At 36.8% G+C, this 16,110-nt stretch overlaps 2 protein-coding genes across 2 annotated transcripts; both read right to left on the bottom strand.

Moving 5' to 3' along the window:
* Window positions 1-32: 32 nt before the first annotated feature.
* Window positions 33-3,764, bottom strand: c5ar1 (complement C5a receptor 1). The gene has a single exon (XM_073850743.1). The coding sequence runs from the start codon at window positions 3,762-3,764 to the stop codon at window positions 2,691-2,693; it is 1,074 nt and encodes a 357-aa protein (XP_073706844.1). The 3' UTR covers window positions 33-2,690.
* Window positions 3,765-4,639: 875 nt separating this feature from the next.
* Window positions 4,640-14,488, bottom strand: lbhl (LBH regulator of WNT signaling pathway, like). The gene is made up of 4 exons (XM_073850873.1): window positions 14,151-14,488; window positions 8,292-8,367; window positions 6,552-6,831; window positions 4,640-5,543 (listed from the first exon to the last, which is right to left on the bottom strand). The coding sequence occupies exons 1-4, from the start codon at window positions 14,270-14,272 to the stop codon at window positions 5,473-5,475; spliced, it is 549 nt and encodes a 182-aa protein (XP_073706974.1). The 5' UTR covers window positions 14,273-14,488; the 3' UTR covers window positions 4,640-5,472.
* Between the last annotated feature and the right edge of the window lie 1,622 nt (window positions 14,489-16,110).

The raw sequence follows: 16,110 nt of genomic DNA, 5'->3' as shown, positions 1-16,110 counted from the left end.
GAAAAAAAATCTCCAGATGGGTGTTGCTAAACCATTATGTCTTTATTTTTTTATACAGAATTATATTAATTATACAGAAATTGTAAGAAAAAGGTCAAAAAGCAGATTATATCTGATCAGCAGTGAGATACAAATGCTACAGTAACACAAGCTTATAATACTCATACGCAATAAATAAGGAGGAGAGGTTATAACCCAGATAGCGCATGCACGTCTGGCAAAGTAAAGATCACTTGATCTGGAAAGCATCTGCTGTGTATGAACATCTGACCGATGTCTGTAAAATGTAGGTTTTACAAACATTCTAAATTATAAACATCTTAAAGACATCTAATAGACGTCTATTTGACATTTGATAGGAAACATCCACTAGACGCATTGCAGATGAGCAAACAATCTAAAAATACATGTAGCCTACATGTGCTGTCAGGGAAGGCATACTGTATGGAGTATGCTTATTACTCAACTTCCTGTATTGTTTTCAGTTGCCATGGACTGCTCTAATATTTAGCTGCCTTGTCATGCAGTTTGAAATTTACTAACTCATATCAAGACAAAATGTTAACAAATGCTTTCAGAATCACTTTTTTTTGCCATAAGTACCCCTAATTATTGTCACTGAATAAAACAAATTATGCATTTGTTATAGCTTAATATTATCAAAAATATATTTTTTGCAACTTTCACCTGTGTTGATTTATGTCTTATCGAAACAGGAAGTTTGGGCGGCAACATTTTGGGGGGAGAGGGGTTCATTCGCAGGTGGATATACAGATACGGCCTCAAAACTCACACACATAGACCAAAAGCCACAAAATTCTAATGTTTGTGACGGTAATGAATCTCAGGACTAGCCTACCAACTTTGGTTTTAACACTCTCTCTTTACTGGCCTCTACTGGTTAGTCAAGCTCATGAACAGCAGGCATTTTACATTCGCGAAGGACAAGCCTGGCAAGCTTCTCATGCTAACATATAAAACACAGCTGATTTTTAAGTATATGTTGTTAATTTTTGTTTCGGTGTGGTACATAAGAGAGTAGGCCTGACTGTTAGGCGTTTACAGACAAAAATATTTTCTGTGGTAAGCAATAGTTTTCTTTTAACAGTGCAAGATCTGACTAGAAACATAGTTGTCCCATATATTGCAAAATATAGTTTTAAAAACTTTTGAATGCAAGGACATTACATTTTATATAAATGATTAATATCATTAACATTTTACTATATATTATAGCCTACATACAGGATACAGGAATACCATAATATAAGAATTTAAAAGGAATTTTAATTTGGATATAAATGGTTATTAATATTTTAATACATTAAAACACATGATTATTAACTATTAAGAAATTCAAACTGTTAGGAATACGGGACAAATTACGTTTACATGCACCCAATAATCCGTTTATAATCCAATTGATAGCCCAATTGACTGAAAGACCCTTATGTGAGCGCGAAAAACTGATGAGTTCTCAGCAAACACAGAACGTTCCCCTAACGTTAGTTTTTGGTTCCTTTTTTTTCAAATACTAATGTTAGGGAAACGTTCTTTTTAGGTTATTATTAAATAGGCCTAGTTTATATTATTTTGCAACCATAAAACAACGTTCCCAGAACGTTGAATGATGGTCGTTATTAAATAACCTTAAAAAAACTACAGAGAACGTTCCCTAATAATTATTTTAGGTTATTTTTGCAACCATAAAATAACGTTCCCAGAATGGTGATTATTTTTTTAATATCCTACACATAATTTACAGAACGTTCCTTAATGGTTATTCTCAGGTTATTTTTATAACCATGTAAACATCTTTCCAATGAAAACGTCGCAGATGTTTTTGTGTAAACACATATTATACAGAGCCCTGAAATTCGTTTAATGCAGCATATTTAAATACAGAAATCAGATCAATTAAAACACGTTTTGAATTATAATATTAAGCCAAGGTTAAGCATAGAGTGGTGACAGAAATCATAAGTGGGTGGCCTTGTTTCATCTTCATTTACTTCTTGTGTCTGAACTGCACGCACCTCTCGTACACGCTTTTCCACGTCTTCCACAGAGAGCCGAGCGGAATTTAAATTTAAAAATTAACGGCCATTTATTTTTACTGGCTGCTGGCTAGCTGACTCGCTCGTTTATCGATCTCTTTATTGAATCATTACTTAAAATTAATATGGTTATGAGAGTAAATATGATTTCGGAGGGATTTGACATGCCTAACTGAAGAGAACATGATGTTAATCGAGAAGTTTTTGTTTACGGATCAAAAGAGGAATGTCCCGCTCAAACTGTATGCTTCAGTGGTATATAAAAAAATGAATGTAATGTAATGTAAGTTATAAAGTTGGCCACAAATTCACCGCGTTGAGCAACAAACCTGCTTGGTTTGAAGTTCTGTGTGAGTGGTGCTTCTCACATAATTTGTTTTTTGTGAAATTTTGCTACAGTTTCAAAATGTGACTGCAACTTAATGCCTATGGTTCCTTATGTTTATTATTTATTATTATTATTATTATTAGTTCTTACAAACTAATCAGACTGAAAAAGACTGGCAACTGAATAATTTCTAAATTTACTATCTATATCTCTTGACATATATGAAAAACACTCATGTTAGCTATGGTGTGCAATAGATGTAATGAATCATACTGCAGCGTTTAGTGTTCACATAGGCAAAGGTTTCATACAGGTTTCTCTCTGAACCCGTCTGTGGTTGACTTACTGTTTGCAGTCAAGCTGATTCGATGGGGTGGTGCCTCGGATGCAAAGTGAAGCACACTTCGCAGTGAGCTAATCAGATTTTCCTTAAAACCACGTCCAAGACATACATAGAGCAGCGGGTTCAGGCAGCTGTTAATGTAAGCCAAACAGAGAGTCAACACGTGGGCCAGACGCAAGTTGGCTCGAAGACTGTCTGTTGGGTTTTGTATCGTTAACATCAGAATATCCACAATGTGCAGAGGAATCCAGCACAGGAAGAAGGTGAGCACCAATGCCAGAATGACGCGTAGCGTCCGGGCCGACTTATCGCTGCCTCTTTGTCCTCGCCCGGAGCTTGTCATGAGGTAAACCTTCCAATGGCTGATGCAGATAATCAGGAAAGGCAGCAGAAAAGACAGACAAAAGCGGGTAAGAGTTACAGCCCATGCATGACCCAAGTTATGGTATGCGCTATCGCACAATGTTTTACTACTACTGATTTCTTTATGTAGCTCCATGTGAGCAAACTGAGGAGAACTGGCCAGAAGAGCAAGAATCCAGATGAGCAAACAGACGCAGCGGGCCAGCCTCGTATTCCTGTGGTTCTGGCACCACACCGGTTTGGTCACCAGTAGGAAACGGTCCAAGCTGATCAAGGCCAGGAGCAGGACGCTGCAGTACATTGTCATGTACAACAAACCGGTGAGTACTTTGCAACCCATAGCACCATAAGGCCAGTGCTGGTCCTGGGCAAGAGGCACCATGAGGAGAGGCAACGACAAGCAGCACAACAGATCTGCGATGGCCAGATTTAGAAACCACTGCGCGTTCACAGAGTTGGGCATTCGAAACCCGGTCACCCACACCACCAGAGCATTCCCCGGGACTCCCAGCAGGAACACAATGAGGTAGCAGACCAGAGAAATCCAGTGCCGATAACCTATCCTGGACAGTGGCGGTACAGTGGGGAGCTCAACAAGGGTGCAGTTTTCAAACCCCCCGCACCAGTCGGTATTGTTAAAGTCATAATTGTTATCATCATATACTTCCTCCATTTTAGCTGTGAAATGAAAAAGAGAGAAGTAACAAAAAATGTGCAAAGTAACTCAAGGCAAAAACCCTCAAAGCCAAGTCTAGTGGTTATTTGAGAGTCGAATTACAGTATGTTATTGTTAAATCCCATTTTAAACAGCCAAACAGCAACTTTATGTTGTGAGGATAAGCTCAAGAGGTCATTAAGAAATATCAAGGTGTTTCTAAAAGTTCTTCTTCTTAAAAGGACATTTTCAAAGTTCTTTTTAAAAAGAAAGTTCATCAAAAACAAAAATTCTGTTATCATTTGTTTACTCTAAAGTCATTCCAAAGCTGTAAGGTTTTCTTTCTTCTGTGGAACATGAAAGAATACATTTTGGAAACAAACTTAAAAAAAATTTCCAATGTTTTTTTTTTTTCAAAATAATTCCTCAGAAGAAATAAATGTGCTTTTATTTATTTATTTTTTAAGTTGAACGCCTTGTAACAATACATAAGCATAACTCTAATCATGTTAAAAACCAATGGAAATTAAACACAACAAAAAATACCTCTCAGAATTTCTGGTTGTGATGTTGTGCCAATCTTCTGCACAAGATGTGATTCAGCTCGCCTGTTTTTGCGTCCCTTATAACCAGGAAATGATTGCAAAGTGTTGTGAGCCAAGCCTTTTCCTCAGCATTGTTGTGTAAGCACATTTTACATACTGTTTGTTACAGTCGTTGGTCTTCAAGACTTTTTAAACCTAAGAAGTAAGAAGGACTCGTTTGGAACTGAATGAAGGATGATGTCTATCCAGCTGTTTGAAACAGCGGATAGTGTTCTTCTTTTTTTTTTTTTTCACAATGTGACAGAACTGTCAGAGACTAGAAAACTGGACTAAAATAATTTTCAGTAGTGGTACTGATGCATTTTATTGCTTTGGTAATTCAGGAAAAAACATTGTATGTACATATTGCAAAGACAAATGCTTCACAACAACGAACTGACAAAGTTGCTTTGGAAAAAATGAAACAGCAAAACTAGTTTCTGTTTGGTATAAAATACATATACTGCACTGTTTTTTTTCTTACTCAGAGGTGCACTTGATGGTTAAAATGCGCAGATGGACATGACTGAAATACAACACAAAAACTGACATGGGTAAAAGGGGACAAATACGGCAGAAAATTAAATGTTTCCTTCAATGCATTAAAAGTTCCATTACAACACATTTTAACACCTCTAACATAGCAGATGACACTTGTGTGTAGCGTCACTTTTTCCCTTATGCTCCTTCCTTTTTTCGATTAAAATCTCTGCTTTTTTTCAGATCTGCGTGATGAGGGGGTATGTGAAAATGCTGACTGGTTAAAACCCAAAAATACAGAAACTAATTTTTGCATTAAAAAAAAAAAACAGAACAACCTGTGGAGACACAATTCTACAGTTATGATAAGAAGCAGTAAACTAACCTATGAAAGACTGTAATTAACTATAACTTAATTTCAGTAAATTTCTTCTCAAGGTTCTGTTACTTTTTTTTTAGTCTACGGAAAGTGTCAGTTGAATGTCATCTTGCTTGACCACAGTCAGACCACAATCAGCTGCACGGTCCCATTAGTTCTTCCATAAGCAGCTATTCGGGTAAACATCCTCTAGTCATTTCCTGAAGGGTTTATTAGAAAGTGCAGGTTTCGCAGTCGTGATCTATAATGTTAGGACCTGAGAACAGGAGGGGTTCAGTGGGCGTCAGTTCAAAGTTGAAGCACTCTCTGGAGGTAGAGTTGGAGTGTCGTCCCTAAAGTCATCTGCTTGAAGATCTACAGACAGATGAAAATGAAACAGAACTAATGCAACCAGATTCCACGTTAGTGGAATTGAAAATGAACTGTTGAAAGCTTTTTTGACCTATAACCACAACATGCTGTGTAAAAGGAGGTTCAGGGCTAGATAAATCTGAGTTAAAATATATAATTTCAGACCCACAGATTTCCACAAAATCTGAATGCTTGTCGATCCACACCTCTCCTGCACTATGCATTATTTCATACCAATAGACTTCTGCAGGGATGGCGTATTTTTGTAGGCCAAAACCTAGAAATGAAGCACTTCCATTGTAGTACTTCCAGTTTCATTGTTGTAACATCAATGTTTTTTTAAATGGGTTTTTGGTTAAATATCTGGCATAAGGTCTGTGCTCAAGATTATTTCACATTTCGGCAGCTGCTAACAAGTGGTTAAATGAGACTATGGAGGTTGTCTGGGACAATAAACATCAAAATACTGAATAGGTCAACTGATTTACAGCCTTGTGTTAAGAATCAAGCTCTTGCAAACTATGCTTAAACTTTTCAACTAGATGTTTAAAGCTGTAAGCCCTCTAGGGTTGAAGACCGCACCAGTGTGGTTTGTCACATTTTTTTGATGAGCGCAAAAAAAACTAAAAATACTCAATTTTGATTGTACAGATAAGAGCAAGGCATCGTTTGAAACTGCGAAGACTGAGAGAGTTGTCAGAAGCTTAATGGTGGCGATGTTGAAGTGGTGATTGCAGTTAAAATGGTTTTCCTTTGTGAATATTATCATGCTGAACAAAATAAGTAAAAATAATAGACTTTAGTTGGTCACAGAGCTTATTTTCTGCAAACTTTCAGGTTGGCTTACAAAAATAAGTCATCGCTGAAAAGTGTAGTACTCTCAGCTCCATTTAACATGTCTTACCATGTTCAATTCAACGAAAAACACAAATTTCCCCCTAAGTTTCCCCCAAAAGAAGGCAACACATTTTGTGTAGGCCTAGTTACTGTTCTGAATGGTTGTGAAAGTACCTAACAGAGATGTGGTCTGCTGGTGGTTTTCAATAACCGAGCTCTCTTCCTCATCCTCTCCCCAGTCAGCGATGTTAGCAGGTGGGATGCACTGCTCCAAGAACAGATCTTCATCTTCATCGAAGTCCATGTCTTCTGGGGGCCAGCGCAGCTCACCGCTCTCCACCTCACTGACGTCAGTAGGCTCCACTACAATAGATGGCAGGCGCTCCTTCCCCTGCGGCGCGCAGGTCAGACAGCCTTCAGTACTCAAAACTACTTCTACTGGATCTGGGAAGATCTGCAAAAAATAGGGAGATCATATAAGAAGGAGATATCTTAAGTATTGAATGGTGTTTGCACTACAGTGGTTCCTGCTTGTGGTTGTTTTAGGTCAGTTAGGTGACTGATGAAAGCTTAACAGCATTGTGAAACAATCAACATTAATAACACGCTTGTGGACACAAAGAGGACACTTGCAATTTGAGTAGTTTAAAACTGTCTGCAAGTAGTAGCACCACTAATGGAAATTGCAGGACAGTTTCCAAACTGTTTGTACAAACAGATATTCCCATGCCAAACTCATGTCTTTGGTTGACACAGCAATATTAAAAAGCTACACTGTTTGCAGTTTTTGTGGTAAATCAGACGTATGAAAATTCTGTCAATAATGACTCACCCTCATGCCATTTCAAACCTATAAGACCTTCGTTCATCTTGGAACACAAATCAAGATATTTTTGATGAAATCCAAGAGCTTTCTGACTTTGCATAGACTGCAACATAACTACCACGTTCGTAGCCAAGAAAGGTAAGGACCTCATTAAAATAGTCATTCAACCTTGATTTTATGAAGCTACGTGAATACTTTTTGTGAGCAAGGAAAACAAAAACAATGACTTTATTCAACAATATTTTCACTTCCGTGTCAGTCTTCGACAAAAGTTCAACGCCCCATGTTTTTTTGGTGTGCAAATTTATAATATTATGGTTGAACCACTGATGTCACATGGACTATTTAAACAATGTCCTTACTACCTTTCTCTGCCTTGAAGGTGGTAGTTGCATTGCTGTCTATGGAGGGTCAGAAAGCTCTCAGATTCATCTTAATTTGTGTTTCGAAGATGAACAAGGGTCTTTAGGATTTGGAATTCAACTTATTCAAAATCTTTTCAAAATGACATATACAGAAGTTTCAACTCTGTATTTAATTGATATTAAAAATATTAGTTAAATTTAACAATTAAATGAAATGCATTTCTTTTCTAAATGGCATTAACTAGTTGCTTTTCGTAATCCATTTGCCACTGGACAGTTCGAATGCGGGACCATCCAATGAACCTGAGACACAAATTTTAAAACACGCCCCCTCAAGACACTGCATGATTATTTAGCGTTACGTGATAAATGTATCTGTATACGCAGATGCCAAATAACAGATATTAAGCTCAATCACCCAAATAAATAAAGCAAGCAAGCACGAAAAGGGAATGCTATCCTAGACAGTTACCTAAACAAATAGGCCTATGATTTACAGGTGATTTCACTATACAAACTTGTGACCCAACAGAATTTGTAACCTAAAATGCTCAATGTATGTGACTTTAAATTAAAAAAAAATGTTTCTGTATCTATAGGGATGAACAGGTTAACTTGAACATGTTATTTCAAAGGTAAAAACTGATCCAGTTTACTAGAATTCACACTACATTCTTACAAACTTTACAGCAAAGACAAAAGATGACTGATGAGTTATTTTACCTGAAAGGGCAGCCTGTCCACTTTTCTCTGAACTGGATACTCATCCATGGCCTGGGCTTCTGGGTACCCCATCCCTCTATTATAAAGTGACATTTGTGGAATGTGGAAAAAAAAGTTTAAAATAGCAATGAAACAGTTACGAGATTGATCTCATTTTAGTATACTCAGTACCTGATACAGTAGGACTTTTAACTGTCAGTGCAACTTTTGCATCAGTATAGTGGCTATATGACAGGATAATGGAATCAATGATTCAACCGATTCTTTCAAAGCACTGATTTGTTCGGTAATAAAAAGAAGTGCCTAAATTCGGAATAGTAGACTAGCATACAGTATAATCTTGGTTTCACTTTATTTTGATGGTCTCATTAACACATTATGTTGGCTTTAAGTAATGTTGCACCTAGTCTACTAACTCTCATTAGTGTTTGTAATATGTTAGTAGACTGGTAGGGTTAAGTTGGGTCATAAGTTGACCTGTACTTTCAAAGTTACTTATAGTCAATAGAATGTGTGTTGGGAGACCATCACAATAAAGAGTTAGCAGATATTAACAAGCAGACAGTCTACTAATACTCTAAAGATTAGCAAAGATACTCAATAGATGAAAGTACAGGATTGTGGGAAAGAACAGATTCATTTGAAACTGATAATTTAAGGTTAAAATAAAAACAACATTACTAAGAAATAATTGTTAGTCTAACTTTTGTGTAAATAATGTTTTGAATATCAACAATGCAATTTTTTATTAGCATATTTATTACACTAATATCTTGATGATGGATAGTTGAATCAGTGACATTATAGGTACACATGTGCCACTCTTCTTATCCAAAGACAACAGGGATCCAAGCCGAGGCAAGTGTTGACATGCAGTGTGTTTACAACAGTCATATTGCTAAGAAACAAGGCAGTCGTTGGTGTATGTGGGATTTACTAAACGCAGTTGCTCCCAGGTGTCCAGTGACTAATCGTTCTTCTCTCAAGCCTCTGCTGAACGGCCGGATTACAATGCTTATAACGGACAGCCAGGGACTGATTATATCAAAATGGATTATGCTCTCATATACAGTCATTTTTCATTAGCAACAGATAGGATAAGAACATGGCTTTATAGGTCATTGCTGCAGATATGAATATTGTGCATTATGCACTGCACTGTTTTCTGTTTTTTTAGTAGTATGTAAAAATATATATATTTAAAAGTATCCATGCAACTCAAAACAGTAATATGCTTTTTAATCAAATTTTATGTAAGAACTATATATATATATATATATATATACATAGGGAAATATGAGACACATAGGGAGAACAGCTATATATATATATATATATATATATATATATATATATATATATATATATATATATAGCAGTTCTTAGCAGTTCAAACAAATAATAATGCAAAATAGAGATCAATAGAAATGGAATGCCAAGTTGATCTTTGCATTGTGGGATATATAATCTGTGCAGCATTTGTTACACAGAATCACATTTAGAAATGTATGACACACCTAAATGGTGTTTTTCGATTCACTCTGATGTGCTGAATGGGTAAAATTAGCAGATGCTTTTTTCCAAAGAGACTTCCGTTTCTTTCAAAACAAGTATGCTGTTCTAAATGTGAGGAGGGAAAATTGCGAAATGAGATTCTTTCGATGAGGGCAGACCTTCTAAACTGAGTTAATTATTATTTATTTTGCAATGCAACTGTAAAATACTCTAGAAGTTAAGCAAGTAAAGGTGTGGGTTTCCTCTTCTTCTTCTTCTTCTTCTTCTGCTTCTTCTTCTTTTTCCCCTAATCTCCTAACCAGACATTTAAAAATCTATTATAAAATTTGTGTGATTATGTAACAGAGTGAAATGAACTTAAACCGTTGAAATGTTTATTGCATTAAAATGATTTGTATACATTAAAATAATTACAGCTTTTACAGGTGACATTACCACCCCAAACAGTTTTGCCCCTGAGGAAGTCTAAATGATTTAATTCAATGGCTATTTATTTTTAAATAAATCAACAGTCAAATACAATATTTAAATTGCACATAACAGTTCTCATATAAACTTTTTAATGATATAATTATGTTTCTGCTCAGTCGTGGGGCAGTCATTGGCCTAATGGTTAGAGAGTCAGACTTGTAACCCACTACTCCAATTATTTAAAAATAAGCATTTACAGTAAATGGTAGCTGTCATAAGAACATTGTTGTGACAGATTCATTCAAAAGTACATTAAATATAATGTATAATGACATCACTAACAGATTTAGTAAACATATAATGAATATGTATATAGTGCATATATTTAGCAAAATGCTCCTCTAGTTGCTTTTCCAGAAGTAGGCTGAATGTGATGTTGCATGTCAAATAGTTTAAAAGCTGTTTTATTGACGTCTTTCCACAGTTGAAATAATGATTGGGCAATTATACGAGTCACGTTATATTTAAGCAATTTGTACTGTTTCTTTCAACATGCTCTCTGATGTTCATTCATGATTATTTCATGCTCTAACTAGTAGCAACGCGAAAGACATGATCAGTTTATGTGCCTTTTTAACTAAGGCCCTAATCTGTCATGCCAAATTTTGTGATATAATTGACTGAATTTGACAGCTAATTTTGATTATTGGATATTAAGTGGCCAGGCCAGGCCTGCTTGTGGAACCAACACTTTGTATATTTGACATTAGCAGACTAATTTAAGTAACAAGAGTGTGAAAAGTGTTTTAAAAAGATTTATCTATTAAAAGTTCACAGGATTGTGAGGGATATTTCTTTATTTATTTTATGTCTTTCCTGTTTCAAATCTGTTTACATTCTCTGGATAGGGATTAAGGAGGCCTGAAGACCTGTCTGATGAACAAAATCCTCTTTTTTGACCTCCATAGTGTATGTTTGTGCAGTGTGTGTGTGTGTGTGTGTGTGTGTATCAGCTTAAGCCATCTGAAACAGGGAAGTATTGTGAAATGAAGGTCAGCTCTCTGAAAAGCTGCAGCCTGATCACGGTTTACAAGTTAAAAATACATTCTAGCACATATCTGATGTTCTTAAAGTGCCCCTATTATGCCATTTTAAAGGTAGTTAATATTGTTGTATTAGTCTCTTAAAACAGGTTTACATGTATGCAAGTTCAAAAAACACTTTAGTTTTCTCCAAAATTAGATTTATTTTTACCCCGTTTCTAAATGATTCGTAAACGACTCGTGTGAAGCAGTTCGAAGAATCAGTCTCTCTAAACCCCTCCTTTCCATGAGCCCTCACTGCTGTGATTGGTCAGATGGTGCAGTCCTTTTGGATTGGTCTACCGCTACAGCGCAAAACGAAACGCCCATTGGCATAACTGAATGACAGCTGCGGAGACCTGTTAATGCATAGAAAAGATAGCCTCGATTTTACCCTATCAATTCGAGCCGGAGTCTGACGATGAAACGGTTGAAGTGTCACATCGACAAGAAACTGTTTTGCAAGCACGACCGGAGCAGGACGTTTCTCAGTGGGTGTCATATGTTAACTGTGGACAGTGTTTGCAATTTGCTTTTGTAAGCGAACCGGGCACACCTCTACGTTGTGAACTTCAACACTGTACAATCCATAACACTGCGTTAAGCCATCGTTTATCATTATCATTACTTAAACTAATAAGGCAGACAGACAGTCAAGCTGCATCAATCACAAGACTTTTTAGACTACATTGCACTCACAGCTGAACAACAGAACTACAGAAACGCAAGTTAGCCGGTTACCAAGACATGTGCGGGGTTGTTACACACCATAACGTACACAAAGACGTATTTTGAACGATCGCTAGGAAATACAATTATTAATCATACTTACAGGTAGAAGTTCAGAGGAGCAAGCCGGTCCAAATAAACTGGGCACTGATCCATTTTTTAAAACCAAGCGTTTGGTGAATCTCGCGTTGTAACGTTACTCCCCAAGATTAGAAAAGCAGTCATCAGTAAAATGACGCGAACACAACACAAGATTGGCATTGGACTGCTGAGGTGTTGAAAAAATTAATGTTAACCACTGATAGTTTCATCTTTTGGAAGGGCATATAAAACAAATTCACTCTCACAGGCTGTCACAGCGCAGGGCGTCTTCTTGACATGATGTAATCCACGTGAAAATGGTAGGCCTGCTGTTTGTGGGCGGGCAAGTTGTTCGCGAAATTGAATGTGGGCGGACATTACGCAAATGTGTAGCTCGTGACGTGTGGCCGTTACAGAAAAAAGATTCGAATTGCTGACGACTCGTTTAGGCGAATGTGAGCCGACTCTTTTTTTTGATAGACAAAAACTTTATTTATAGTGCACTGTCGGCGTCACAACTTTGCAGATAGTTTATGTTCACATACAGCTACATGACACACTACATGAAATATCATATTTGAAAAGGCATAATAGGGGCACTTTAACATTTCCATCTTTCTATAGACCAAAGGGAGACTATATGAAGTAGAGATAATGTAGCTTAATGTAGGGTTCATTTTGTATGACCAGTGGACTGACTGGTTATTTACATAAGCGCTTACCAAATAAATATATGCATGTCAAATATGATTTTGGAATTAATTAAATCTAAAATGTATGCACTATTCTGTTCTCTTTCAGGCAGTTCTTTGAAAGAGGAACTTTATTACTGCTTTCTCGTTGTGAAATAACTGTTTTTCACACACACCCAATGGACGTCACATCTCTGCTCAGGTCTCTCTGACGACAGCTGCCTAGCAGTTAGCGGTGTAATCCTGCCTACCCCTCCTGCTGTCTGTGGTAAGTCATTAACAAGCTAACGGAACAGATTTGGCTCCGGCACGAGGCAGCAGCTACGCGTGCTGTTGACAGGTTAGCACACAGATTGAGGACACACAGTCTCTTGTTCAGCAGCTGGTCTTTAACACACTTTACGCCCATTACCTACATGCACACTCATCATTTAGTGGCCATTTGGAAACACATTTAGAGTGCCCATATAGAACTATAACCAATATTATGATAAATGCAGTGTAAGCACTTTAAATGCACTATAAGTTGTTTTGGACAAAATGTGATAATGAATGAAACCAGAAATGTTTTCCAAATGTACCTACCAAGAAAATAGAGTCAGTCTAGTCAATTTAAATTTATTTCTATAGCACTTTTCACTGTACATAATGTTTCAAAGCAGCTTTACAGAAAATCATGTTAATATTTTTAATATCTTAGTAGGTTCAGGCTTTATAGTCACATTTAGCAGACTATATGTAACAATACAAGCATTTGAGATTATGTGTGCAGATAAAGTTAGATATATTTATCAAACTATATAAATAGCTGTTCAACAATATAATTACATTTTGCAGCTAAATAAAAATCAGGCAGGTTTGCTATATACTATATATGTGACCCTGGACCACAAAACCAGTCTTAAGTAGCACGGGTATTTATGTAGCAATAGCCAAAAATACATTTTATGGGTCAAAATCATAGATTTGTATTTTATGCCAAACATCATTAGGATATTAAGTAAAGATCGTGTTCCATAAAAATGTAAATATATCAAAACGTAATTTTTGATTAGTAATATGCATTGCTAAGAACTTCATTTGGACAACTTTAAAAGCGATTTTCTCAATATTTCGATTTTTTGCACCCTCAGAATCCAAATTTTCAAATTGTTGTAACTCGGCCAAATATTGTCCTATATCCTAACAAACCATACATCAATGGAAAGCCTATTTATTGGTTATGTACAAATCTCAATAAAAAATGTACCCTTATGACTGGTTTTGGTCACATATTGCATATTTTAAACCCAAACCATCTTTTCAATCTTGCACAAAAACAGACACACAGAATTTGTTTGGGGTCTTACCCATCTGTGGGAAGACATCCATCCTCTTGGGTGGTGCAGAGCTCCACGCTGCCCATGCCGGGTATTATAATAGGGGGCAGAGAGGGGCAGCTCCCACAGCACTGCCCCTCCACAGGCCCCATTGCAGGACACTGTCCTTCCAGTGCGATGCTTACGAGTACAGTGCACAATGAAGGCCTGTAGCTGCAAAATACTGCAAATTGATACTCCAATTGAGCAGTGAAATGTCACAGAACATCAAGCGGTCATTTCCCTCTATGATTTTTTTCCTCTTGCCTTACTGTCTTTATCCTAAACTCCTCTCTCCTCCGTCCTCTCTCTCTCTCGCACGCTCTCTCTCTCTCTCTCTGCCAAGCAGAGGAGAAAGGCTTTATAGAAGAGCTGGATTAGTGTCTGTGTCGATTAGTATGGCAGGGCTGGTGACGTCAGAGCAGTGAGTGGACTCAAGCGGTCTGGCACACACACAAGGTGTGCACTCACTAGTGTGTATGGATCTTATGCTGACTGATGCTGCCTTCAAGTTCAGAATTGGCTTTCCTAATGCATTTCCTAAAATTGGCTTTTCCTAAACATGCTAATCATTCTCTGTGCTTTTTTTATTAAATTGAAATGTGCATCTCACAAAATCTGGACAATTCTGGGAATTAAGTTGCATTTAGGTAGGGAGGGGCTGGATATATATAGCTTGAGATCAGGCATTTGTTCCTACACTTACACTGATGAGATGAGTGGCAGTGTGCACTAATCCAAAACAAACACTTCTTAACTGACCTAGTAGCATTTAAAGACCTCACACCTATCTATCTAAGACCCCCATCTATTTACAAAAAAAATGCATTTAAATTTTTATCGGGTTATCATATTTAGAGCATTGTGAAAACAGGTATTAGCAGTAAACAGACAATCTTGCTTTTAATATAAAAATATATATATATGGCATTAAAGCGATGGTTCGGAGTAGATTTGACTACATTGCTATGCACTCCGAAACCCATCTAGATACCCCATCCAAAGTTTTGTTTACCTTAGTTGAACATTGACGGAGATAGCCGAGCTTGTCGAATGGCTTGCTACAGCCAAACACATAATCTTTTTTTGTGAAATTGTTTTATCAACAAAATATCATTGCATTCGTCGTTAGATGCATCGCTTTCTGACAGGAATTTGACATGCACACAGATGTAGTAGGTGGACTTTTACGTGCTTTTCCCAAACCAGGGAAGTGACGTCGACGTGTCGCCATTTTGGATTTTTGAGACTAGGAGGGATCGGGTAACAGCTGTTTTTAATACACTCAATACTGGTGGACTTACAAATTTTCCAATGCAGCGTTTTGTGAGTACATACCCTATTTACACTACTGTAGAAGTTTGGTAAGATTACTTGCACGTTTAGTGGTGCAATTACGAGACACATCACATGTACCATGTACGGCTGTAGCAAGCCATTCGACAAGCTCGGCTATCTCCATCAATGTTCGACTAAGGTAAACAAAACTTCGGATGGGGTATTTAGATGGGCTTCAGAGTGCATAGCAATGTAGTCAAATCTACTCCGAACCATCGCTTTAAGATGTCCACATCAAAAGAAATTTACAAAAGTGATTAGTTTTTGGAGAATAAAATGTCAAATTTGGTTGAAATAATGTTACATTGTCATTCAGTGTAACAATACTTATGTAAAAATTCAAACAACATGCTTATTCTGACTTGTGCATATTAAAATATATAAAAGAATAATGGAGCATATAAAATTTTCGGTAACACTTTACAATAAGGTTCATTAGTTAACATTAGTTAACCACATTAGTTAACATGAACTAATAATGAACTGCACTTATACAGCATTTATTAATCTTTGTTAATGTTAATTTCAACATTTACTAATACATTATTAAAATCTTGTTAACATTAGTTAATGCAGTGTGAACTAACATGAACAAACAATGAACAACTGTATT

The sequence above is a fragment of the Garra rufa genome, chromosome 11 (genome assembly GCF_049309525.1).
Source record: "Garra rufa chromosome 11, GarRuf1.0, whole genome shotgun sequence".
Classification (NCBI taxonomy): domain Eukaryota; kingdom Metazoa; phylum Chordata; class Actinopteri; order Cypriniformes; family Cyprinidae; genus Garra; species Garra rufa.
Note: the sequence above shows the minus strand (reverse complement) of the source record. Positions and strands in the feature narration are given on the sequence as shown.

What these genes read in the sequence shown, in the direction of transcription:
- c5ar1 (XM_073850743.1), bottom strand. Translation starts at nt 3,764, where the DNA reads ATGGAGGAAGTATATGATGATAACAATTATGACTTTAACAATACCGAC.
- lbhl (XM_073850873.1), bottom strand. Translation starts at nt 14,272, where the DNA reads ATGGGGCCTGTGGAGGGGCAGTGCTGTGGGAGCTGCCCCTCTCTGCCC. An exon ending in GGATGTCTTCCCACAGATGG is followed by an intron (nt 8,368 to 14,150) that starts GTAAGACCCCAA and finishes ACTTTATAATAG; the next exon opens with AGGGATGGGGTACCCAGAAG. An exon ending in GCAGACCACATCTCTGTTAG is followed by an intron (nt 5,544 to 6,551) that starts GTACTTTCACAA and finishes ATCTGTCTGTAG; the next exon opens with ATCTTCAAGCAGATGACTTT.